The sequence below is a fragment of the Capricornis sumatraensis genome, chromosome 16 (assembly GCF_032405125.1).
Source record: "Capricornis sumatraensis isolate serow.1 chromosome 16, serow.2, whole genome shotgun sequence".
Classification (NCBI taxonomy): domain Eukaryota; kingdom Metazoa; phylum Chordata; class Mammalia; order Artiodactyla; family Bovidae; genus Capricornis; species Capricornis sumatraensis.
The window spans coordinates 29,814,003-29,840,679 of NC_091084.1; the positions used below are offsets into that span (position 1 = coordinate 29,814,003).

The 26,677-nt window shown below is 41.9% G+C and overlaps 1 protein-coding gene across 3 annotated transcripts in view; it reads left to right on the forward strand.

Annotated features, from left to right (window-relative positions):
• Positions 1-3,882: 3,882 nt before the first annotated feature.
• The window catches only part of RNF214 (ring finger protein 214), a 46,893-nt gene continuing 24,098 nt past the window's right edge, over positions 3,883-26,677 (forward strand). Inside the window, exons 1-6 of one of the 3 annotated variants that reach the window (XM_068988630.1) lie at positions 4,007-4,071; positions 6,294-6,421; positions 6,595-6,804; positions 7,527-7,586; positions 11,150-11,290; positions 15,390-15,529. In XM_068988630.1, coding sequence (XP_068844731.1) covers positions 6,377-6,421; positions 6,595-6,804; positions 7,527-7,586; positions 11,150-11,290; positions 15,390-15,529 — 596 coding nt within the window. In that variant the 5' untranslated portion in view covers positions 4,007-4,071; positions 6,294-6,376. Of the gene's footprint in view, positions 4,072-6,293; positions 6,805-7,526; positions 7,587-11,149; positions 11,291-15,389; positions 15,530-26,677 lie in introns of all 3 variants that reach the window. The other 2 variants (XM_068988629.1, XM_068988631.1) reach the window with 2 other exon arrangements.

Here is a 26,677-nt window from a genome sequence, read left to right on the forward strand (position 1 = left end):
AACCAAACTGGTATAGTAAGGCCAGATGGGTACAAAACCCAGAAACCGTACTTCTCATCCTAATCATCGGGCCATCCCCCTTTTTTTTCCTAGATGCCGAGAAGAGGGTTTGAACTCTTACCCAAAACTTCTCTTGAAAAAGTAGATAAGGGGACTTCCCTGCTGGTCCACTGGCTAAGACTCTGTGCTCCCAATGCTGGGGGCCTGGGATTTGATCCCTGGTCAGGGAACTGATTCCACAAGCAGCAACTAAAGATCCGGCATGCCACAATTGAGACCCGGTGCAGCCAAAATAAATAATAGATAACTAAATATTAAAAAAAAAAAAGAACAAAAAAGTAGGTAGGACTGCTTCTTAGAAGTCTGGGTGGTAGCTCACTTCCTGGTTTCTGTACCTGTGAAAGACGCCAGGGGAAATAAGAGTAGGAGGAGGCAGGGGAAAAATGGGGAAAAGCTCAGAATGCAAACAAAACTGAAGAGGAATAAGAGGCAAGTGGGTGGGGTGGGGATTGGAAAGTACCACTACAGGGCTTCCCTTAGTCACTAGCTCAGCAAGTTGTCTGTGAAGTGTTCTAAACCTGGGATGGCCACCCATGGCTTGACAGAAGGGCCAAATTAGTGGGCAAATGTGGGGACAGGGACAGGTGACTGGGCCATGGGACAAGTGTGTCCCTACTGGTGGCTGAGCTCCTTCAGAAGCATCTGCTCTCTGGTGAGCTGGGGGTGGGTTGAGGGGTGGAGGGGGTCACCTTGAGGCAGGGCTTAGTACCTGCACACATACCCAAGTGGATCAGTCTGAAAATATGGGTATTGTACACAAGTCTCTTTGGAAAGGGAGAAGGGAACCTCTGCCACCTAACATTTCCTTCCCCAGATCCATGTATCTCCTTCTCTCTTAGGTTCCCAGGAAAATACCTCCCTGCCGCCAGCAGCCTTCACTGTCCCAAGACATTCAGGTGTCCTTCCCAGTCTGCAGGCCTTACTGAAGCAAAACAAAATTCTTGTGAGATAAGGTGTCAGCGACCCAACTGGGCAAGGCTCCTTTGGTCTCAGCGGAGCCCACAGATTTCCGGAAGACAGGGGAAACCTGACCACCACATCCTCCAGTCCTTCTGGCAGGGCAGGACTTGACCCCGCAGCTCACCTCCACCCTCGGCTTTTGGGAAAGGAAGTTTAGATATCATCTGAAAGCAGATCTCAACTTTGCCCCCAACTAACTAGGCGTGTCTCCACAGCTCTTAGGTGCCAAGGAGGGCAGCCCGAGTCCAAGATTCATGTTCCCAAGAGGCTGTCTTCCTCCTCCTCCTCTTGGGAACCTCGCAACCTCTACAACCTGTTCCTAGAAATCAGGCTGCTTGCCAGAGGTCAGTTTCATCGACCGCTGGCCTCCAATGCCCGGTGCAAAGGGCCCCCCTCTCCTCAGAGGACCCGCACGATCTTGGAATCCTGGACGCCGTGGCCCCTTCTCCCTGGGCTCGCGCACGCGGGGAATGAAGGCACCCTCTGCAGCTCATCCTCAGACAGCGGCTGCAGCCCCCCGCCACCCCCAGTTCTAGAGCACCCGGACTTCCCATGCCCCGCCCCCACCGAGTTCCCAACTCACCGGCCGGGCCGCCGCCGCCGCCGCCGCCGCCGCCCGCCTGCGGAAACTCGCGGCTCCGCGGGAGCCCGAGAAGCCGGTGACAGCAGCATCACTTCCGCCCGGCGGCGCAGCCAATCAGCGGCGGGCCCCGGGCCGGGCCGAGAGAGTGGCCAGGAGCCGCCGGCGACGCTGTGGGGCGCCGGGGGCGGGGCGGCCCCTCCGGGCGTCCTCCGCTGAGCGAGCAGCGTGGGCGGCGGCTGGCCCACCGCCCCGCGCCCTCGGGGCACCTGCAGAAGCTACCCGCTCCGTAAGGCCGGCCCTCTCCCTCATGGCGTCCTCTGGACACGGCATCTCGGTTGAGACCTTTAAAACAACACTTGTTCCTCTTCCCTCTCTGACCGCCATGACCCTGACTCTTGCCTCATAACCTTCCTAGAGAGGGGTTCTCCCTCCGCCAGGTCCCAAGTCCTTCTCGCGGTCGCCATCTATCAAGTCGCTGCGCCCGGGCGGAATCCACTAGCATCTCAGCGCGGGGGGCGGTTTCCGCCAAGTCCGCGTCCCCCGGGTCCCCCACCCTCGGCCCCGACCGCGCCGGCTGTGGCCGCCAGGGGGCGCCATCTGGGGCGGCGCGGGTGCCACCGCGGCCTCTCCTCCCGGGGCCGAGCCTCGCCCCCCGCCGCTCGTGCCGCCGGAAGTGGGAGGTGTCGCGCGCGCGGGCCGGCGCTCGACCCCTCCCCCCCAGGTTCGGCCGCCCCCTCCCCCCCGCTCCGCCCGCTCAGGTGCGTCCCGTCCCTCCCCCGTTCGCTCCCGGGGGCGCGACGCGGGAGGTGTGTGCGGGGCGGGCGCGCGGGCGAGGGGCTGCGGCGCGAGGGGCGGGGGTCGAGGCTGCCGGGGGGCGGTGGTGCGTGGAGGGAGTTGCGGGGACGGGCATGGGGGTCCCGGCCTAGAAGTGGGACGGGGGGTTGGCAGCCTGACCGGGGGGCCGAGGGCAAGGTGCGAAGGGGGCTCTGCCCGGAGGGATCGGCCGGCGGGGCCAGCCCCCCTGTGGAGGGCGGCCGGGACCACTCGGCGTCGCTTCCCCCCATTGTCCCTTTCGCGACCGTCCCCGGATCTCCCCCGATGACCCGTCGCTCTCGGCTTCGCCGTCAGATCGCCGCCGGGTTGCGGTGCGAGGCTCCCCTTGGCCTCTTCGACCTAACGCCCCCCGCCGCGGCCGCAGCCTCCTGCCAGATGTCCCCGTCCCCCTCCCCTCTGCGGCTCTCAGCCACCGAGTTGCACGTAGGACCCGTGACCTGTGGTTTTGTTAACCGAGCGCCGGGAACCCCCGGCCCGGGCTCCGATGGGGCAGGACGTTTTGCACCTGTGAGAACAGTAATGGCGATCTGGGGCCCGTTTTTCTCCTGGGAGCTCGTATGATGGGGAAAACTGAGGCACAGGGGGACGATGGCCTGGAACTTAAATGTTGACACAGGCCAGCCTCCATGCCTGCCGTATGCTTTCTTCGCGGGTCAGAGATGTACCTGGGATGCTATTAAAATAAAAACGAGAATTTAAGCTAACCTTATGTTACACCTCCCTCCTCCCATATTCTTTTTTATCTTTTCACCATAGAAGGCCATGAATTTGTCCTGCAACATAAAGGATGACCTTTTGATCTAAAAAAGGCCCCTGTCCCACTTCCCTTACTTGGATTACAGTTTTTCAGCTTCTCATTTTCATGCTGGAGTAACTGAGATTCTCATACTCTTTTGCACCTCCAGTAACTCTGAAGAGTGTACTTTCCGCAGTCAGTGGTTGTCAAACTTTTCCCATCTGTGGGGAACACAGAGTAAAAGATACTTGGATTGCCCAATTAAATACTATTTTTTCTCTCCCACAAGAATACTTCCAGGAAACTTTACTTATATTAATGGAGAATGCTTTTAATGTGACAGGCATAAAATGATTTTAAAACATAAGATACCATTGATATTAGGCCCCAAATCACATCTTTTGTAAATGATATTAGGCAAGGTAGGTATGTGGATCATTTGGAGGATTCTCACGGTCTGTGAGACTGCATTTCTCCTAAACTGAAAAAGCTTTGACAGGCATATATAGTGTTGTTTACACACACATATATATATGTGTGTGTAATATATGTAATGATATATATAATGACGCTTGAGGATTGATGTCCCTTGGGACCTATTTCATGCCATGGCTCTTTTTATATCCTATTGAGGAATACTCAAGTATTTTCTCCTGGAGACCAGCTTTTTCTTTGTGTTTCTTTCCTGATATGATTCTGCTGTATGGACATTCTGATGGGGAAAGATACATTTGTTTTGAAATCTTGGCACTTGTAGCTGTAATTTGTTTCTGAATGTGCAGAGCACGATGGCAGCATCTGAGGTAGCTGGCGTGGTGGCCACTGCTCCCAATCCTCCGGAATCCTCTTCTAGTGTCTGTGCTTCCAAACCAGACGAAGGTCCTCCAGATGGTCTAAGGTAACGTGTGGACTCCTGACGGGGCAGATTGCGTTTGGGTGAGGGGCTTTGGAGATGGGCTTCTTACAGAAGTGTAGTTGGTCTTTCCCCTTTTGGGCTCTAGTGGCATTGCCCTCGATGAAGCTTTTTTAAAGGTAGGGACTGTCTGATCTCTGTTTGTATATTTGGTACCCGCACCAGTATCCAACACTCAGCAGGCATGCTAATTGTTTGTTGAGTACATAGATTAGAATACAGTTGGTCAGACTTATTTGAAAATGCAAATATTCCCCAACTTCTACTTGGACTATCTGTTTAACTGTATGTTTATGTATTGTACCTGTGTGTGCATATATGTATGGTTTGTATATGCATATGTACTGGACCCACATTTGTATCTATAGATAAATAGACAGCTTTGTTAGTATGGCTTACTACTTCTTGTGTGTAGTTTGCCTTGCATCTAAACTCTTGAAGGCTGGAATTATGATTACCCAGCCTTGGCATTTTATAGTGATTAAACCATTGTTATGTATAATGCTGTACTAGGTTGGCTACCTCAACACTTTTGTAGAGTACGTAGGACCTAATGCAATAGATAACAGTGTCCTAGCAGCTCGGTATGGGTTATACATTTAATTCTCCTAACAATCCCAGGAGGTAGGTGCTAATACTATTATTTCCATTAACAGGCGAGAAAACTAAGACACAGAGCGGTTAGTAACTTGCCCAAGGTTACCATGCTATGTTGGAGTCAGGATTTAAACTCAGGCTTGTCTGACTCCAGTGTACTTAATAAAGACCTATTTAAATGAAGAAGACAGGTTTGTTAGTGGGTAATGGGGACAGGAGTTAAGTAAAACCTCACCATAAGCTTGCAACTTCATCTTATATATAGTGCACTTCCCTGGTGGTGCAGTGGTTGATAAGCCTCTGCCCTTCCAATGCAGGGGGCATGGCTTCAGTCCCTGGTCCCACATGCTGCATGGTGTAGCTTAAAAAAACCCACAAGAAACAGGCATATACTACTAGTAATAATAATAGCAGCCAAGGTTTATTGAGTGTTTACTGTATGCCAGAACTAAATACTTCAGATGCTTTATCTCATGTAATCCTCACAATAATCCTATTAGGTAGGTAATATTTCTGTTTTACAAATGGAGTTAAATAACTTGTCCAGAGTTAAACCACTCATAAATAGCAGTCAGGATTCTCGCCTAGGTACTGTGTCTGTCCAAATTCATAATTTTTTTCCCTGTACCCCACTTGATCCCAGGAGTCAGCAAAGAGCATTTATAAACATTTTCAAGTCACAAGATTCTCTCTGTTGTTTTATTTTGAACAGTAGGTACTATTTTGTTGTTGTGTTTGTTTGTTTTTGAATTTTCTAGATAAGTAGGTACTTGAGGAAAGAAAGGCATAATGACCTAAAGCCTCAGTCAGTGCTGGTTTGGAGTCCTTAAGGTTATCGGTGGACAGAATCAGTTTCAATTTTTTTAATGGCAAAAGAATTTAATGCATATATAGTCATTATTATTGGGTGAAAGACTTAGAGTTGTGAATGTTGGATGCCCTTATAAATAGATTTTGAAGATCTCTCTTAAAAGTAGTATGTTAATGGTTGTGGCAAATGATAAAAACAGTTTTTCCAGTGTTATACATGTGTCATCTGGGATAAAATTTCTACTGGCAGCTTCAATTTTGGATTCAAAATTGTCTGTACTTCAGGCAACATGAAGTAGTGATGCTATGCTCTAGAAAGCAGTTGAAGAACCTAAATCTTCTGGTCAAAGATCTGTCTAGGGAATTTGAGTATGAATTATTTTTGTGAAATGAGAATGGAATAAAAACAGTTTCCATATTAATATTTTATTTATTAAAAATATGTGTAACAAAAGTAGTACATGTACTTAAATGAAATAGTCTAACAGTAGGCTATTTTATCTGCATTCCCCCAATTATTAAATTTGACACCCCCCAATTTCTGGGTCCCCAGAGTCATTCATGTGTGATTATTTATTGTGGACTGTCTCCAGAACCCAGATTCTTCACCACTGTGCTATACTCTTTGTGTGTGTGATCAAAATTACTGAATGGAAGCTAAGTTCCTTTTCATCCTGATAATTTGGAGGGGCTTGTATAGGCCAGTCTTGTTCTTCTAGTGGTTGTATTAAAAGTATTATATGTTTCAGCCTCTTTAAGATTGGATGAAGAGAGAAACTTTTTATCTTCTGTTTTCATAGCCCCAAAGACCCTGCACAGAAGCATAAGAACTCGCCTCTGTCGAGTGTAAGTAACCAAACGATAACCAAGGAGAATAACAGAAATGCCCATTTGGAACACCCAGAGCAGAATCCTGGCTCATCAGCAGGTGACACTTCAGCAGCGCACCGGGCGGTTTTAGGAGAAAACGTGATAGCCACGGCCCTTGGTCTGTCTGGCGGTGGGTCCCAGTCTGATCTGAAGGACGTGGCCAGCACGGCAGGAGAGGAGGGGGACACGTGCCTCCAGGAGAGCCTCCACCCCGCCGCTCGGTCTCTTAAGGCAGGGTGCCATTCAAAGCAGCTTGCCTCCGGGAATTGTGCTGAAGAGAAGGCCCCACAAGCCTCCATCCTAAAGGAAGGGAGCAGGGACCCAGGCTTGGAGTTCCCACCTGTGGTGCCTCCAGCAAATGGGGTTGAAGGAGTCAGAGTGGATCAGGATGATGATCAGGATAGCTCTTCCCTGAAGCTTTCTCAGAACATTGCTGTCCAGGTCAAGTATCAAGTTTCTACTACTAACATGGAATTCGGGCTTTTGATTTAATTTTTTTTTTTTTTGGAGGGCAGGAGATACTCCTTCCTAGTTGGTGGAGAACTGCTCTGTCTCTCTCTCTCTCGCTCTCTCTCTCTTTTTTTAATGGCAACTCTCATAATACTCTCATATGGTGCTCTGTGATAACTTCATTCTGGTGTTACGGATGTTCCATAAGTAATAGCCAGGATCTAATCATGGCGACTAGGAACTTCATGACCTACATACAATCGCTTGCACTGAGTAATTGATGAGCGTAGGTCATTAGCATTCATAGTTCCCATCTTCGCACTTGCAGGAGGAATCCTTGTTAATTCTCTGACCTACATCTTAAGAAGTACAGTGTCTCCTGCCTTATAGTGACTGACATGCTTTGTCGTAGAAAGAATGGGCACAATAAATTGTAGGGGGCCCAAATTCTTGTTTCAGCTTTGGGGTTGTCTCCCCATCAGTTGTTGGGTCTCATTCAGGTTATTTTGTGGGATAAGTACTTAATGCAGCATGGGTGCCAGAGGGCATTTGCCAGAACTACAGTTCTCTTACTGTGAAGTTGATAAGGAGAAAGAACAAAAAGTTAATTTCTCTGTTACTTGTGACAGATTTCTCAGTTAATGGACTATATAATTCTGCCTTTTAAAATGTCTCTGAACAGTTCTGAATATAATTGTTTCCTTTATTTATAGACTGACTTTAAGACAACTGATTCCGAGGTAAACACAGATCAAGATATTGAAAAGAATCTGGTGAGTAGTTAAACTGTCATTGTTGGTATATGAAACTGTTAATGCGGAAGATCTAGGGTCACATCATCCCAATTGGAAAAGGTGCAGGAATCTCCTTTATAAAATCCCTGACAGGTGATCAGCTAACTTCTGCTTGATTACTTCCAGAGATGGGACACTTACTACTCATAAAGCAACATACCACATTTAGAAAATAGATCTTACTGTTAGATCTTATTATGAGATGAGAACAGAACCTCTGAAGCTTCTTGTTATAGTTTTCTCCTGAGCTACATAGAGTAAATCTAAAATGTTTTACTTGTTAGCCCCCAATATAGTCAAAGTGTGTTTTTTTTGTTTTTGTTTTTTTAATGCCTTTTCCTCTTACCTCTCAGGTCTGAACCTTTCCAGGTGAAATGTCCCCAGATGTTTTTAATATTCTTCTTTTCTTCATATATTTTTCAGCTTTTCATCATCCTGACTTCTTTTCCACCTCGACAGGTTCCATCTTCTCAACGTTTCTTTTAAAATGTGATCCTGAAAGCTAAACATAGTAATGCACAGACAGTATGATTACTTCACAACACAATGGGACCCTTGTTCTCTTTCTCATTCGAGACACCATTTCTTAAGCTGACAGCAGCTTGTTTTGGCCATCTCATCACACTGTTGAGCTCGCACTCAAATTTCATCATGTCTTTTTCTCATGTATTGGTTAGTTGTGTCTTCCTATTATATTCGTAGGTAATGGTTTTTAAAACTTAGAGAGCTTCACATTTATTTTTGTTAAAGTGGTCCCCTTGATCTGTCCCTGGCATTTTGTGGCAAAAACTTCTACCTTGTATGTGTGTGAATATCTGAATGTCTGTTTTTAAGAGGAAGGATAATGCGCAGAAAGGCACCCTTGGTTCAGGAAGAGGTCTTTAGGATAAGATATGTTAGTTGAGTGGAGAAGGCAATGGCACCCCACTCCAGTACTCTTGCCTGGAAAATCCCATGGATGGAGGAGCCTGGTAGGTTGCAGTCCATGGGGTCGTGAAGAGTTGGACACGACTGAGCGACTTCACTTTCACTTTTCACTTTCATGCCTTGGAGAAGGAAATGGCAACCCACTCCAGTGTTCTTGCCTGGAGAATCCCAAGGACAGCGGAGCCTGGTGGGCTGCCATCTGTGGGGTTGCGCAGAGTCAGACACGACTGAAGTAACTTAGCAGCAGCAGCAACAGCATGTTAGTTGAGTGGAAATAAGGAGGAAAACCAGTTAATATTTTGTTGTTTGTCTTTGAATTTTCTAGAACAGTAAGTACTATTGAGGAAAGCATATATAAGAGGAAATAAAGTAGATATTTGGCACAAGTCAAAGAAATTGAGGGGCAGATGGAAAGAAGTCAGTTATTGGAGTGTGTTAACTACATGAGGCCAATAAAAACTTTTAAATAGAGAGTAGCAACTCAGGAGTTATTTATAACAGGCAAGTAAAAAGATACCAGAGATGAGCGACCTGATGGCCACGTGCAAGCTGAGAATGAGGCTAGAAGAGAACCTCCAAGGGGAGGAGAAGTTGTCTTTTCTTGAGCACTTACTCTAGGCACTTTACATGTAGTATTTATTTGGTCCCCACAGTTGTAACGTGGAGTTGGCATGACTATAGCAGTTGAAGAGGCCAACTTAAGAAGTTGCAGATAAGCTTTAGCATCAGTCTGAAACGGGTAGAGATTGGCAAGCCATTGGACTGAAAGAGGCCCAGGGCTGTGGTCTCTGGCTGTGTTTTTAATAGGTGGTGATGTGGGCCACATGCTTTAAAAAAGGCAGTGGAACTAGTCAGGTATTAAGCTGGACAGCAATGCAAGGAACTTTGCTCTTGTGTTATTTGCTACCCTTTTCATGCACTTACAGTAATTGCCCACTGCCTGCATTTCAAATTGGGCCTCTGGGCTCTCAGAACCAATTAGCCACCAATGAAACAATGTAGCAGTGTGTAACCCTTTGGCTTGGAGAATTGGATCAAGTAATTTCCTCTACACCTCTAAGTCATCAATTTGCATGTACTAATAGTGTGTCCTTGAAACGTCTTTCTGTGAAGACTTGAGTTCTTTTTTTCCCCATTCTGTGTTGTATATAAAGACGCATTATGGACAAAAAAGTTTCCATAAGAAAGTAAAGAGAGAAGAAAAGAAAAGAATGCTCATATTTACTAGTTTCGTCAGTTGGTTCTTAACATTTTTTTTTCAACCTTTTCTTGGGTTAAGATCTTTCAGAATCTTTTGAAAACTGAATTCTCCTCTCAAAAAATTTTGTACATACTTATCCATAGACCTCAGGTTCAGAAAACCTTTGAAGTTATGATGCTAAGTAGTCATCTATTTAGGGAGCCTTAGTCACACAAGACTGAGCGACTTCACTTTCACTTTTCACTTTCATGCATTGGAGAAGGAAATGGCAACCCACTCCAGTGTTCTTGCCATCTGTGGGGTCGCACAGAGTCAGACACGACTGGAGCAACTCAGCAGCAGCCGCAGCAGCAGCAGTCACATTTCAGTACCTGGACTAAGGACTAGCTTATCCCAAAGCTAAAGTCCCATTTTGAGAGCTTCTGTTGTTTTTTTTTTATCATAGGGTGATAAGTTTCCCCCCATTCACTTCTAAAACCTTTCTTTCCTTTGAAAATAGTTACTGTCTAGTGAATGAATTCAGTTTAACGCTCTGTTTAAGTTTTACATGGGCTGCCTTGTACCAGATGTGTTTTAAGTTGACCCTCTAAGTTTTAGTGTTCCTTTGAAAGCTAACCATTGCTTTTCTTGACTTACTGATGTCAGGGAGGCAGAGCTGAACTGTGGCCCTTAAAAGCTTTACTCCTGCTCCTACTTTATGTGAGAACTTGGCCAATTTGCCTGATCTGAATCGCAAGTCCCCCAGAGCACTGGTGGGTTTGTCAGTTTTTAGTGCTAATGACCAGTAAGGAATTCAGTTTCTGGATGCATTTTGAGTAAATGATCTGTTCTTTGTTTTTTGCTCATTCTTCTTCTTAATAGATGATAAAATACCTTATTTCTCTTATTCCCTAGAGCAGAGAAATAGTTTATATAAGAATCAGTTAGTAGAGATCTTAGGCTTTCTAGGTGAGCTGGGCTCTTTGGTAACTGCTCCCCTCTGCTGTTGTAGTGTGAAAGCAGCCAGTAAAGCTTCGGGTATGGCTACGTTCCTGGAAAACATTTACTTATAAAATCAGACGATGGCTGGATTTGGCTCATAGGCCATGGTTGCCACCCACATCTTAGTGCAGTGTTGTACAGCAGAATTTCCTTTCACGATGGAAGGGTTCTCTATGTCTGCTGTCTAGCATAGTAGGCACTACTCACACAAAGCTACCTAGCACTAGGAATGTGGCAAGGTGACTGAAGAGCTGGATATTTACATTTTATTATTCTAATTACTTTAAATTTACATAACAGACAGCATGGCTGGTAGCGCCAGTATTGGACCCTGCAGCCTAAGAGCTCTGCTTGATGCCTTGAACAAGCCTGCGGTGAATGTTTCTTGCAGTTAAATTGAGGAATTCAACTGCTTTTCTGTTGTTACCCATAGGATAAAATGATGACAGAGAGAACCCTGTTGAAGGAGCGTTACCAGGAGGTCTTGGACAAGCAGAGGCAAGTGGAGAATCAGCTCCAAGTGCAATTAAAGCAACTTCAGCAAAGGAGAGAAGAAGAAATGAAGAATCACCAGGTATCCTGCTTATATTAAAATTGGCAACAAGTAAAGCTATAGTCCCTAATTAGACTTTAACTTTGTTTTCAAATTAATAGAAATAAAAAAGCAGTGTGTGTGTGTGTGTGTGTGTGTGTGTGTGTGTGTGTGTTAAGTCGTTCAGTCTTGTCTGATTCTGCATCCCGTGTACTGTCCCAGCCAGGCTCCTCTGTCCATGGAATTCTCTGGGGAAGAATACTAGAGTAGGTTGCCATTCCTTTTCTTCTCCAGGGGATCTTTCTAACCCAGGGAACGAACCCAGGTCTCTTGCACTGCAGGAAGATTCTTTACCATCTGAGCCAGCTGGGAAGCCCTAGCGAGGCTAGGTTAAAATGACCTAAAACATACTCCCATGTCCTTTGACTAAAGGATAACAATGTATTTGAATTAAAAATTAAAACAGTCCCTAGGAACAAAAGATGGAGTAAACAGATTTCATTGCACAGGTGAGCTGTAGACGGCATCACAAATCAACCTCCCCCAAAGGCAATCTGCAAGTAACTTTTTAATGGTTATGTTACGCGAGTGTCTGTTCCTCAGTTCTTTGTCTCGTCACAACAAAGATTTGGAGTGATGGACATTAAAGCCCCCTTGGCGTGTCACAGCTCTCAGGTCTTGGATAGACCGTGTTATAGCTCTCAGGTCTTGAAAGGACCATATTCTAGCTCTTAGACAAATCAGTGTTCCAGCTCAGTGTCACAGCTCTGTTTTATTTAGAAGATAGCAGTTAAATCCGTCTTCGAGGCGTGAGGGCACGTCGATCCAAAGACACGAGGAGAAGAGCGCCCTAGCATGTGGGAGAGAGAGCTAGCTTTGGCTCCTCTTTTTATATGTTTATCTCTCCCTGGGCCTGTCCTGTGTAAACTGGGCCAGCCAGGAGTGTTGTTTGTTTTACCTGAGGTCCTCACTCCGGTCCTCGGACCTTCTTTTGTTCTATTTTTGCGGGCTTTTCCCTTCCTTGTCTTTTAGCCCCCACCATTTTGGACTCCTTTTCCCTATTCTACCTACCTAACAGTTATCATAGAATTTTAAGTATAAACAAGAACTTTGAGGGCATCTTGTCCAAATTCTCACTCCTATTTTAGTTCAGAATATATTTATTTGATATATTTTGTTGATGTAATTGATTGCCTACCTGGAAAGTCATTTGATTAGATTCCTGTCTCATACTGTATTTAAAAATAAAATTTTAAGTGGATTAAAAATATACGTAGAAAACTGGAAAAAAATTTTAAGTTAGAAGAAAATTTAGGAGAATATGTATGTACCTTAAGTTGCAAAAGGTCCTCTTAATCTAGGCAGAAAACCCAGAAGATTTTTAAAAAGTTAATTTAATTATATATAGTTAAAAATTTTGATATGGCAAATGATACAGAAAACAGTCAAAAGATCAATATTAGACTGAGAGAAAATATTTCTAGCAGATCTGATGAAGGGTTTAAGATCTAAGACACTTTGATTCCTACAAATTCATATAGTGAATAGTGAAGTCACTCAGTTGTGTCCGACTCTTTGCGACCCCATGGACTGTAGCCTACCGGGCTCCTCCCTCCATGGGATTCTCCAGGCAAGAGTACTGGAGTGGGTTGCCATTTCCTTCTCCAGGGGATCTTCCCAACCCAGGGATCGAACCTGGGTCTCCCGCATTGCAGGCAGACACTTTAACCTCTGAGCCACCAGCTGCTGCTGCTGCTGCTGCTAAGTCGCTTCAGTCGTGTCCGACTCTGTGTGACCCCATAGACGGCAGCCCACCAGGCTCCCCCGTCCCTGGGATTCTCCAGGCAAGAACACTGGAGTGGGTTGCCATTTCCTTCTCCAATGCATGAAAGTGAAAGGTGAAAGTGAAGTCACTCAGTCGTGTCTGACTCTTCGCGACCCCATGGACTGCAGCCTACCAGGCTCCTCCATCCATGGGATTTTCCAGGCAAGAGTACTGGAGTGGGGTGCCATTGCCTTCTCCACTGAGCCACCAGGGAAGCCCCAAATTCATAGTAAAAGCCAAATAGTCTAAAGAAACACCAGGAAAGGTTATTGTATTACTTTTCTATTGTAATAGTTTCCTATTGCTACTGTAGCAGATTGTCATGAATTTAGAGCTTAAAACAACACATTTATTAAATCAGTTCTGTAGGTCAGAAGCCCAACATGGGTGTCACTGGGCTAAAATCAAGGTATTGGGATGGCAGCCTTCCTTTCTTGGGACTCCAGGGGAGAAGACATTTCCTTGCCTTCCTGGCTTCTAGAGGCTGCTTGCATTCCTTGACCTGTGACCCCTTCTCCCTCTTCACAGTCAGCAGTGTTGCATTTCTGTAACCATTCTTCCCTAATCACATCTTCCTCTGCTCATGACAAGGAAGGTTTCTCTGCTTCTAAAGACCTATTTGTGATTAGATTGGACCCACCCAGGTAATCCAGGATTTCTCTCTCTATCTTTTTGTTAAGGAAGGTAACAAAAGTTCCAAGGGGTAGAACATGGACATTTTTGTGAGCCAGGGGCTATTATTTTGCCTACAATTATAAACAGTAATTCACAGAAGAGGAAAAGCAAATGGGGAATAAATACATGAAAATAAACTCAGCCTTACTATTGTTGATTCATTCATACAACAAATATTTTTTGAGTTCCCAATCTAGTCCCTGAAGATTTAGTGGTAAACAAAACATAGTCTTTGCCTTCATTGGATGTTTATTCTAGTTGGAGGAGACAGACAATGAAAACAGTAAAAGAATAGGAGGTGGTAAAATGCTCATTAAAATTATTAGATACTCTTCCTCCCTCTTTCCCATGAGATTGGGCAAAACAAAATAAGCTATCGGGGTAAGAAAAAATGAGCTCTTTTTAGACATTGGTAGGAGTGTGAATTGTTACTGATTTTTTTTTTTTTAAGAAAAGATACTGGGAAATTGTCAGTTAAGTTTTAAAATGTATATATACCTTGACCTAGACTCCTCATTGTTAGAAGTCTACTCAACAGGAATAAAAGGTTTTTATATGAAAGTATAGACATAGAATGTTTATTGTAGTACTGTTTGTAGTACAAGAAAACTGGAATAAACCTGATGGACACTTTTAATAGAGAGTGGCTAAATTGGCTAAATACATGTGTCATGTCGTGTTATGCAGCTGTTTTTTAGTTTTCTCTATATTTGCTGTAAGTATGTTCGTGTCAGTTGAACAAAGCAAGATGCAGAATAATGTATATAAAACTACCTCATTATAAAAAAACAGAAAAGCAAAGAAATACATATATAAGTACATGTGTTGGTGTGAGGATGCATAAAGTTGTGAAAGCATAGTACAAACACTTTAACACATTGATTACTTTATGGGTGGAATTGGTGTGAATTAGAGATGACTTTGGCCACCTGATACAAACAGCTGATTCACTAGAAAAGACCTTGATGCTGGGAAAGATTGAAAGCAGGAGGAGAAAGGGACAGATGACAGGACTGTTGGATGGCATCACTGATTCAATGGACATGAGTTTGAGCAAGCTCTGGGAGATGGCAAAGGACAGGGAAGCCTGGCGTGCTGCAGTCCATGGGGTCTCAAAGAGTCGGATACAACTGAGCGACTGAATAAGAGATGACTTAAATTTATCACTTTTTAATTGTTTGACTTATTATACATGTAGTCAGATAATTTAAAAAGATCAGATAATCCCTACACATAATAAAGTAGAACCATAACAAAACAAAGCAAGACCGTATTTGTTGAAAGTAACAAACTCCCACCCTGTGCAAGAATGCCTTTCTCAGCAGTCTTGACAGGTGTTCATTCAGACTTTATTTGAGCACCAGTAATGGGGAGATTATTGCTTCACAAGGCAGTAAATTCCAGTTTTGAATAGTTGTGATTATTAGAAATTCTTCCTCCTGTTGAATTGATATCTGCATTATTACTTACTCCCTTATATCTAAGTACTGGGTTTTGGGACTACTCATGAACTAGATTCCTTTAGTTCATTTTAAATTCTCTAAACTCAGTGTTAATTTGTGATAGTTGAAAGTAACCTTCAGACCAAAAGAACTAATTCATTTCCTTCTTTGTGTGTGACTATAATTGTGTGGGACTCAGGAGATATTAAAGGCTATCCAAGACGTAACAATAAAGCGAGAAGAAACGAAGAAGAAAATAGAGAAAGAAAAGAAGGAGTTTCTGCAGAAGGAGCAGGATCTAAAAGCTGAAATTGAGAAGCTTTGTGAGAAGGGCAGAAGGTAAATGATGCTGTTAAGAATAAAAACGCTCTGTGAATGTGTGTGTTTGAATATAAGAGGCCAGTTCTGTTTGTTTCTAGTTCCTTTTCTTTCAGTCTTAATTTTTATTTGAAAAACAAGTGCACAAATTAATATCCTCTGGTAATTTTAGCTTTTTCAGCAACCTATGTTAAATTTAACAAAAAGTGTCTCAGGAATTCATTAATACATTGAAATAATAGTAGTAAATTGCTTGGTCCCAGGTATGATCAAGATTTTGGTATATATCTAGCACCTGTTTCACTTCCTTAACTGATATTTTACAGTTTAGACGATGAGACTACTTTGATTGTATTTATGTTCAACACCAAAAGCAAATTTCAAAAGTAGTTTGTAGGCTGTTTGGAAAGCTATTTAATGAATCTGTGTCCTTTTCAGGGTACTGCAGTAGGACTAAGGTGGCATAAAGTTCGGTCATAGTTTCAAATTTCCAAGTTTCTTCTTGTGACCTGTTTGGAAATCAAAATAGCTGTGAATACTGTGATTTTACTTAAATTCTACTAAAATGCGTTTTTATTTATCAGGGAAATCTTGGCTTGCTAATGTGTCAGAGAGCTAAGTGGAAAGTAGCAGGTTCATTTGCCAAATCATTTTTCAAGTATGAGAGATGGTAACTATGAAAGAACATTTTGGAATACCTGGGGAAGTTTGAGTTTGGACTGCATATTAGGTAATAGTGTATCAAGTGATAAATATTTTGGGTGATTATGGTATGTGATTACATAGAAGGATCTTATTCTTCGGAGGTACTTGCTGAAGTTTTAGGGGTTAAGTGTCATGATGTCTATAACTTTCAGATAGTTTAGCTAGAGGGGTAAAGTAAATGTGGCAAAAAACGTAACAGCTGGTGGACCCAGATGAAGGGCATATATTTATTTATTTTTAGGACATATGTTTCTTGTACTCTTCTATTAACTTTTATGTTGGTTTGAAATTTTCAAAGAAAAAGTTGCAGGGTAGATACAGGGAGGAATTAGTCAGGCAGTGAGTAAGGAAAAGGATATTGCAGGCAGGGGACCTACAGAGGAGAGAGAATAACAACTGAGGTTAAGTAGAGAGGAATGAGGCTAGTGGAAGAGTCAGAAGTCAGATCACAAAGGCTTTATATACTCTGTTAAGGGGTTTGAGATTTTTCCCTGATAGACTGAAGAATTTGAATTACTGGATAGGAAATTAAGATAATTTCTGATTGATATTATAGAAAAATGAATTTACTTAATTGAAACCTGCTAAGTGCTTTGTACTATTTGAAGGTAGTTACTGTTTTATAAATTTAACTATAGTTTTTTAAGAAAGACAGCATGAATCGACAAAAAAGTAAAGGACCAAATATTCAGTTTAGTCATAAATTTGATTTCTTTTCTCCTTGATACCTGGCTGCCTTACAGTGATGTTGTCTTGCTTTTGAGGGGACACTTTCTAGTTCCCAGCTTCAAGATTATTGCTGGTATTAGAAAGGGGAGGCTGCCAAGCTAGGTCTTTTCTAGGGCCAAACTTCTTTTCAAGCTCTCTGCCTTGAATAGTGACTCATCAAGAATAACAGCAAATAGGGCTCTTCTTGAATAAATATGGTGAGCTTACACTTTAAAAGACAATGTCAGTTGATTCAGAGGTAGCTTGGGACAAGTAGCAGAAAAATTGCAGTATCAAGCAAGATCCTTCTTTTTTTTTTTAATGCTTTGAGCTTGTGTGACGAGCTTGCAATAGGTAAATGGCAGATCGGGGGAGTTAATGTTGGAAGCCTTGCTTTGGATGTGATATAAGAGTTTATACTATATTGAATTGACAGTGTGCATGAGGATTCCTTTTGGAAATTTCTCACCAAATGCTAGTTTGTTTAACTGATAGGCTTTGAAGTCCTAATAGCCTGTCTGGCCATCAGTAAGTTCAGTGAGTATTTCTTAGGTGCAAAGCAATGAGCCAGGCTGTTGAAATATCCTATATTTTGACCACAGCCTTAAGTCCTTCCAGCTTTCTGTCTTATTCCCAGTATATGTACACTTTGACCACATCAGATCCTCTTTCTTGTTTGTTGACCTCATTACATTTTCCGCCAGTCCTCCAGCTCCCCGGAAGTGTTTCTTTACCTAGCCCTCTGAGACTCAAAGTCCATTACTGGAATTACTTTTATACCATTGCCATCAATTCTGCTGAGACTTGTTCCTTTCCTTTCATTTTTTTCGTAGTACTCCAGTCCTGGCCCAAGTTAGCCACTTAACGTCTGTATTCTTATAGTTGGGCTGCTGAGTCTGCTGGAGGAAATCCTACCACTGAGCATCTTGAGGCCAGAATGAGTTTGACTTTCAAAAGCACTCAGATAGATCTTCAGGGCTCCCTCTTCCTCCGAGGGCTGTCCCTAACTATTACTTCTCTTTCTAAACTTTCCATCTCCACCATTTCTCTCATTAGTTTTAGCATGTGAGCTTGCTTTTTATTTCACTGAAAAAATAGGGGCCGCCGAGTAAATCTTCCTTCCGTTTCCTGTCAGTAGACGCATCCATGCTTTCTTCCTGTTCTTGTATCTGAGTCTAAACTTTCTACTTGTGTGTGAATCCTGTTGCCTTGTTTCTCCCAATTTTCCATAAGTGGCACCATACCCTCTTCCAAGGCTCAGCGGAAGAAATGAGACATTCCACGTTCCTCTCTCTTAGCCCCTCTCCACCACATGTGCTTTACCATGTCCTGTAGATTAGGGATCCCTCTCCATTCACTCCGCCACTCTTCCTTCAGGTTTCTATCCCTTCTTCTAGCTCTGATGCAGGCTACTGAACTTTTTTTGCCTCCATTCTCGTCTGTCTAGTACACAGCTTCCATAGAAATCTTTCTAAGATGTGGATCTGAAAATGTCATTTCCCTGCTTAAAATCCTTCCTAGTTCCTAGGGTAAAGTTTAAACTTTGTATTTAGTGTAAGAAGCCCTTAATTATCTCGTGCCTATATATGTCCCTAGCTTATCTTTTGGTGGTGTTGGCTTAGTTGCTCAGTCTTGTCTCTTTTGTGACCCTATGGACTGTAGCCTGCCAGGTTCTTTTGTCCGTGGGATTTCCCAGGCAAGAATACTGGAGTGGGTTGTTATTTCCCACCTTCTCCAGGGGATCTTTCTGACCCAGGGATCGCACCTGTGTCTCCTGCATAGGAAGGAGGATTCTTTACCGCTGGGCCACCAGGGAAACCTGCTATACTTTTTAGCACTCCCCCAAACCACCATTGAAGAAGGAAAAGAGAACACACCCCTTATCCACCCCTTCACACACTGTGCCCATTTAATTTAGATGACTCTCTTCTGTATTCATCTGGCATGGTGTGTATATTCCTGTCATAACATTGACCTCTGATGGTCCTTTTTGTTTACTGGAATGTTTCCCCGCATTATATAGTTAGCTTCTTAAGAGCAAGTATTTCAATTATCTATTGCTTTCTTTAAAAAAAGCACTCAGTTCTTTGGGTTGATTCTCAGATGGGTGGTTTTTCTAGTCCCCTTTGGAGTCATTCTTGTAGCTTCAGTTTCACGGTACCTGGGGCTGGAATGTCCAAGATGGCCTCATTCATATTTCTGCTGCCTTGGCAGGGCCACCTGAAAAGCTACAGTCTGTGAGTCCCGCCGGGCTCAGGTGGGACCCTGGGATGTCTAGGATTTTTTCACTCTCTCTCTCTCCATGCTATCTCAGGACTCTTTCCTCTCCAGGTGGTCTTTCCTGCAAAGGGGTCAGATTTCTTACTTGGCAGCTCAGGGCTTCCAAGAGTGCAGAAGTGGATGTTTCCAGAATTTCTTAAGGCGTAGACTTGGAACCGGCACAGTGCTACTCCTGCGGCATTTTGTTGGTTAACGTGAGAGATAGGGCCAGCCCAGATTCGGTGTGGGAGGGGACTGTGAGGAGGAGGCCTGGTTCAGTGGGAAGACTCCGTTCCTGGAGATTTGCTACCGCAGCAAGTAACACATCTTGTTTAACTTTTTCTGCTCGGCATGTAACAGTATTATCTAGATATGGGAAATCATGTGCGTGCTCAGTTGCTCTCAGTCATGTCTGACTCTTTGCAACCCAATGGGCTGTGGGCTATCAGGCTTCTCTGTCCATGGGATTCTGCAGGCAAGAATACTGGAGTGGGGTGCCATTTCCTCCTCCAGGGGATATTCTTGACCCAGAGATTGAACCTGTGTCTCCTGCGGCTCCTTCATTGGCAGGTAGATTCTTTATCACTGAGCCATCTGGGAAATCATAGAAGTTATATATAAACAGGAGTAACATAACTGAAGATGTTTTAGAAATATGCGAAGAAACAGAGGCTAGGACATGGACCAGTAAACTCTTAGAATAAAGTGAGTTTCTAAGAATTATTATAAGACTAATAATGGTGACTGAATGAAAAGGGAAAAATGGATTTAGGAGGACTTGGTATCCGATTATTTTAAGGATTAGGATGGAGGGAGGAGTCAAAAATAACTTCACAGTTTGACCCTGCATAACTGTGCCACCGTGGACAAAAATTGGGAAGTAGAATACCAGTTCTCAATTTGAGAATAAAGTAATACTTTTGATGGTTTGGGATGTGCAAGTTGAAATACTTAGTAGACAGTTAGAAATGGGAGACTGAATACAGAAAAGATGCTGTGTCTTCATTTGGAGTTGCATATAAGCAATAGTTAAAATAAGTGAATTTTCTGTGGGAAAAAGTATAGAGTAGGGCTCAGTTCTGAACTTTGCAGTTTGGGAGTAGAAAGAGGAAGAGAAGGCAAAAAGAATAATCAGAGAAAAACAAGGAAACCGTTTTGAATAGTAAGTAGTATAAGGTTTCAAAGGGAGAAGGTGGTTAACAGTGTCAGAAACTGCTGGGTATAAATGAGAACCAGGTCTGAGTAAAGGCTATTGATAAATATTAAATGTAAATAGGGATTTTTAGGCAGGGGAATTAGGATATTGGATTTATTTTCCCCCCAATATTTTATTATAAAATTTTTCATTCATAGAAACTGCAAGTATTGTACATTAACTCTCATGACCTAGATTAAAACCAGCAATTAACATTCTGTTAAATTTGTTTTGACAGTCTTTCCCTCTGTCCATTCCTCTATTCATTAGTCCATGTTATTTGTTTCTGCATATTAGAGTAAGAGGTAGTCATTCATCATACTTTCACCTCTAAACTCATAAAGGTGTCTCATTAATTAGATTTTATATAGTTTGTGTTTCCTTTTTTTGTGGTAATAAATCATATATGCAGTTAAATATATAAACATCAAGTACACCAGTCAGTGAGTTTAGAATTCTTCAATTTATTATTGTTTCGTTTGTGCTGGATCTTCACCGCTGCACAGGCTTTTCTCTCGTTGTGGCGGGTGGGACTACTCTCTAGTTTTGGTGCGCAGGCATCTCCTGGCGGTGGCTTCTCTTGTGCAGACCACAGGCCCTGGGGCACGTGGGATTCAGTGTTACGGCATGTGGGCTCACTAGTTGTGGCTCCGGGCTGAATAGTTGTAGCTCATGGGCTTAGTTGCACTGAGGCATGTGGGATCTTCCCGGATCAGGGATTTGAACCTCCTGCATCAGCAGGCAGATTCTTTACCACTGAGCCACCAGGGAAGCCCCCATGCAGTCAGTTTTGACAGTCAGTATATCCCTGTGTAATTCAAATCCCATCAAGATATAGAAAATACTGCCATTAAACCAAGTAATTCCTCATGCTATCATTCCCTGTCCTTATGCTCCCAAAGGTAACCAGTGTATGAATTTTTTCTTCAAAGACTAATTTTGCATGTTCTGGAATGTCATATAAATGAAATCATATAACATTGTACTCTTTTGTATAAGACTTCTTTCATTTAGCATAGTGCTTTTGGAATTTTTCATGTTGTCTTTTTTTATTCTTGAGTAGTATTCCTCTTGTTAATATACCAGTTTATCCTTTCTCCTATTGATGGCAAGTAGCAGTTTCCAGATTTTTTACAATTATGAATAAAGCCACTATGAATATTCATGTACAAGTGTTTGTGTGATCATATGATTTTATTTTTCTTCAGTATATTCTTTGGAATAGAATTATTGGGTTGTAGGGTAGTAGATATATGTTTAGTTTTATAAGAAAAGGCCAGACATATTTCAAAGTTTATATGATATTTTATACTCTATTACAATGTTTGAGAATTGCCATCCTTGCCATTCAAATGACTGCAGTAAGTATTTCATTGTGGCTTAATTTGCATTTCCCATTAGTCATTAGGGTTCCCTGGTGGCTCAGTGGTAAAGAATCTGCCTGCAGTGCAGGAGACCTGGGTTCGATCCCTGGGTTGGGAAGATCCCCTGGAGGAGGGCATGGCAACCCAGTCCAGTACTCTTGCCTGGAGAATCCCATGGACAGAGGAGCCTGCTGGGCTGTAGTCCATGAGGTCACACAGAATCCGACACGACTGAAGCGACTAAACAGGAACAACAGCAGTGACTATGATGTTGACCACTTTCTTCATGTGCTTATTGGCCATTCATTTATCTGCTTTTCTGAAGTGTTCTGTCAGATATTTCTCCATCACCACCTTTTTGCAGGGCAGAGGTTGAGGTTTTGGTTTTTTGTAACTGTGTAGTACAAGCTTGTTACATATTCCGAATATAAGTCTTTTGTCAGTTACATGTTCTGTGAAAATTTTCTTCTACTCTGATTTATCTATTTTAAAATTGCATCTTTTGGTGAACAGAAAATTTGATTTCAGTGATATCTAATTTATTGTTTTCATTTATAGTTATTGTATTTTCTGTCCTAAGAAACCTTTGCCTACTCTGAAGTAGCAAAGGTGTTCTTCTCTGTTTTCTCATGGGATTTTTATCATTTTTGCTTTAATATTTATGTCTGTGATCCATCTCAAATTAATTTTTGTGTATGGTGACGAGTAGGGGTTGATGTTAATTTTTCCCCATGTTAATATCCAGTTGTTTTGGTACCATTTGTTGAGAAATGTTCCTGTCTTCATTGTGTTGCTTGACACCTTTGCCAAAAACCAAATGGCACCTTGAGTCATTTATACAAATAGTGGGTTTATTCTGGGTACAGTACCAATCCATTGCATTGATATATTTGCCTATCTTTATGCCGAACCATAGCATTGTGATTATTATAAACTTATAGTAAGTCATGAAGTCAGAGTATGCAAAATCTTCTGCTTTTTGTTCAAGATTACTTTGGACATTTTAGGTTGTTTGCATTTATGTATGTGTGTGTGTGTGTGTGTATGTATGTGTGTGTATATTTGTCTATATATGAAGCAGCTTATCAGTTTTTATAAAAACACCTGGTTTTCTGAGAGTTCTTAATATGAATCGATGCATAATTTTGTCAAATGGTTTTTCTGTGTCTATTAAATTATCAAATTTTTTTCTCCCATATTCTGTTAATATAATGAATTGCATTGATTTATTTTCAAATGTTAAACTATTTCTCCATTCTTGGGATGCCTCCAAGTTGAACAAGATATATTGTTGTTTTTATGTATTGCTGAATTTGACTCTCTGATATTTGAAAAGGATTTTTATGTCTGTGTTAATTGAAACTTTCATAGTCTTAATTGTTGAAACTTAGAATTATCCTTTAAATTAAAAAAATGAAATTTTAGATATAATTTATATAGAATAAAGTATTTCTATATTTTATGTTTTAAAATATTTGGTTATATCATTTGCTGAGGGGGCAGTGTTAAAATCTATGTGATTATACATTTTTCTCTTTTTCTTTTTAATCCTGTCAATTTTTGTTGTTATATTTTGAAGCTGTGTTGTTAGATACATATACAATTATTATTATTATGTGTTCTTGATAAATTGTCTTCATTATTGATGTTGAATCATTATAAAATGTCTTTATCTTGGTCATAATCTTAATGTTTATTTTATGTAATATTGATATAGATATTGCAGTTAGATATGCTTACTCTTTACATAGTATATATTTTTCCATATTTTACCTTCAACCTATCAACATATAATTGTTTTTTTTTTAATCTATTCTGACAAGGTTCCTTTTAGAGGCTCTTAGTATATTTGTATTTAATACAGCTAGTGATATGATTAGATTTAGGTGCCTTCTTTACTGTCTAGATTAAATATTAATTCATTGACTATTCTGTAGAATTCTATTTTAATTTGGCCTTTTTCACCCTGAATACACATCTATTTCATTCACTGGCAAAATGTATCATAAAAACAAATTACGTGCCTGGTGATTATACTACATTAGAAGGATTTATAATTTTATCGGATAAAGTATTTGGGAAATTTTCATAGTCTTAATTGCTGAAACTTAGAATTATTCTTTAAATTTTTTTTTGCATAAAATTTACTACTAATAAAATACCCTTATTTTAAGCTACATTTTGATGAGTTTTGACAGATTGATCACACATGTTAATGCTAACACAGTCAAGGTATAGCATATACCATTACCCTAAAATATTCCCTGTATTTCTTCTTAATCACTCTGCTTCCTCCTCTCCATTCCCAGGTGAACACCTTCCTTCTGTGTTACTATATTATCTTTTCTAGACATGTGTCTCACCCTATTGAGAAAAAAATTATTTATTTGACTGCACTGGGTCCCAGTTGTGGTACTCAGGATCTTTAGTTGTAGCATTCAAATTCTTATTTGTAGCATGTGGGATCTAGTTCTCTGCCAGTGTTTGAACCCTGGCCCCCTGCATTGGGAGCACAGAGTTTCAGCCACTGGATCACCAGAGAAATCTCGTCACTTACCACAGTTTTGAGATTCATCTATGATGTTGTGATGAATGAGAACTATATTAATAGTTCATTACTTTTTTAATAAAAGACTTAATTTTTTTATTGTAGTTTGAAGTTTACAACAAAATTGAGAGGGAAGTAAAGAGATTTCCTATATGCCCCCTGCCCTCACACATGCACAGCCTTCCCTTTATCAATGTCGTTCACTAGAATGGCACAGATTTTACCAAAGGTGAACCTACAGTGACACGTCATAATTGTCCAAAGTCCATGGTTTACCTTAGGGTTCACTCTTGGTATTATACAGCCTATGATTTGGATAAAGGTATGATGACATATCGGAGAAGGCAATGGCACCCCACTCCAGTACTCTTGCTTGGGAAATCCCATGGACAGAGAAGCCTCGTAGGCTATAGTCCATGGGGTCGCGAAGAGTCGAACACGACTGAGCGACTTCACTTTCATGCATTGGAGAAGGAAATGGCAACCCACTCCAGTGTTCTTGCCTGGAGAGTCCCAGGGACAGAGGAGCCTGGTGGGCTTCCGTCTATGGGGTCGCACAGAGTCGGACACAACTGACGCGACTTAGCAGCAGCAGCATGATGACATATATCCATCATTATACAGAGCATTTTTCACTCCCCATCCTCTGTGCTCTACTGGTTCATCCCACACTCCCCCACTGATTTTTTTTATTGTCTCTGTAGTTTTGCCTTTTCCAGAATGCTATATAGTTGAATCATATGATATGTAGCCTTTCAGATTGGCTTCTTTCACTTAGCAATATGCATTTGAAAGTATGCCTTTTCATGGTTTGATAGCTCATTTCTCTTTAGCATCAAATAATATTCCATTGTTTGAATGTACAGTAGTTTTTTATTTATTCATCCACTGCAGGATAACTTGGTTGCTTCCAAGTTTTTGTAGTTATGAATAAAGGTGCTGTAGATATCCATGTGCAAGTTTTTGTATGGACATAAGTTTTCAGCTCCTTTAGGTAGATACCAAGAAGTGTAATGGCTGGATTGTATGGTAAGAATAAGATTAGTTTATAAGAAACAGCCAAATTGTCTTCCAAAGTGGCTGCAGTACCATTTTGCTTTCCCAGCAGAAACGAATGAGAGTTCCTGTTGCTCCACATCCTTGCCAGCATTTGTTGTTGTGAGTGTTCTAGATTTTGGCCATTCTACTTAGTATACAGTGGTATCTCATTGGTGTTTTAATTTCATTTTCCTGATGGCAAGTGATGAGGAGCATCTTTTCACATCTTCATTTGCTATCAGTATATCTTTTTTGGTGAGCTATCTGTCAGTCTTTGGCCCATTTTTTTAAATCTTTTTTTTTTTAACTGAGAGATTATATTTTTAATTTAATTGTATTGTTATATTTTTGGCTGTGCCGCATGGCCTGTAGGATCTAAGTTACCCAACCAAGGATTAAACCTTTTTTAAGGCCACAACAGTGAAAGCCCGGCGTCCCATCTCTAGACCAGCAGGGAACTCCCCTATTGTTTGTTTTATTGTTGAATTTTAAGAGCTCTTTGTGTTTTTCGGATAACGTTCCTTTGTCAGATGTGTCTTTTACAAATATTTTCTCCCAGTCTATGGCTTGTCTTCTATTATTCTTGATACCGTCTTTTGCAGAACAGAAGTTTTTAATTTTAATGAAGCCTAATTTATCAGGTATTTCATGGGTCGTGTCTTTGGTGTTATATCAAGTTCATTCAGTTGTCTCTGATGTTATCTTCTAGGAGTTTTATAATTTTGTGTTTTACGTTTAGGTCCATGATCCAACTTCTGTTAACCTTTATGAAAGGTGTAATGTCTGTGTTTAGATCCATTTTTTTGCATGTTGATGTCCTCTTTGAACGAGCTTCCCAGGTAAAGAACCCGTGGCTCCAGTGATAAAGAACCTGCCTACCAATGCAGTAGACATAAGAGATGCAGGTTCGATCCCTGGGCCAGGAAGATCCCCTGGAGGAGTGTATGGCAATCCACTCCAGTGTTCTGGCCTGGAGAATCCCATGGACAGAGGAGCCTGGCGAGCTACAGTCCATAGGGTCACAAAGAGTTGGACAGAACTGAAGCCACCTAACATATCCACATCTAACACTATTTGTTGAAGAGACTCTTTGCTCCATTTTATTGTTATCACTCCTTTATTAAAGATCATTTGACTGTATTTATGGAGTTCTATTGGAGAAGGCAATGGCACCCTACTCCAGTACTCTTGCCTGGCAAATCCCATGGACGGGGGAGCCTGGTGGGCTGCAGTCCATGGGGTTGCTAAGAGTCGGACACAACTGAGCAACTTCCCTTTCACTTTTCACTTTCATGCATTGGAGAAGGAAATGGCAACCCACTCCAGTGTTCTTGCCTGGAGAATCCCAGACA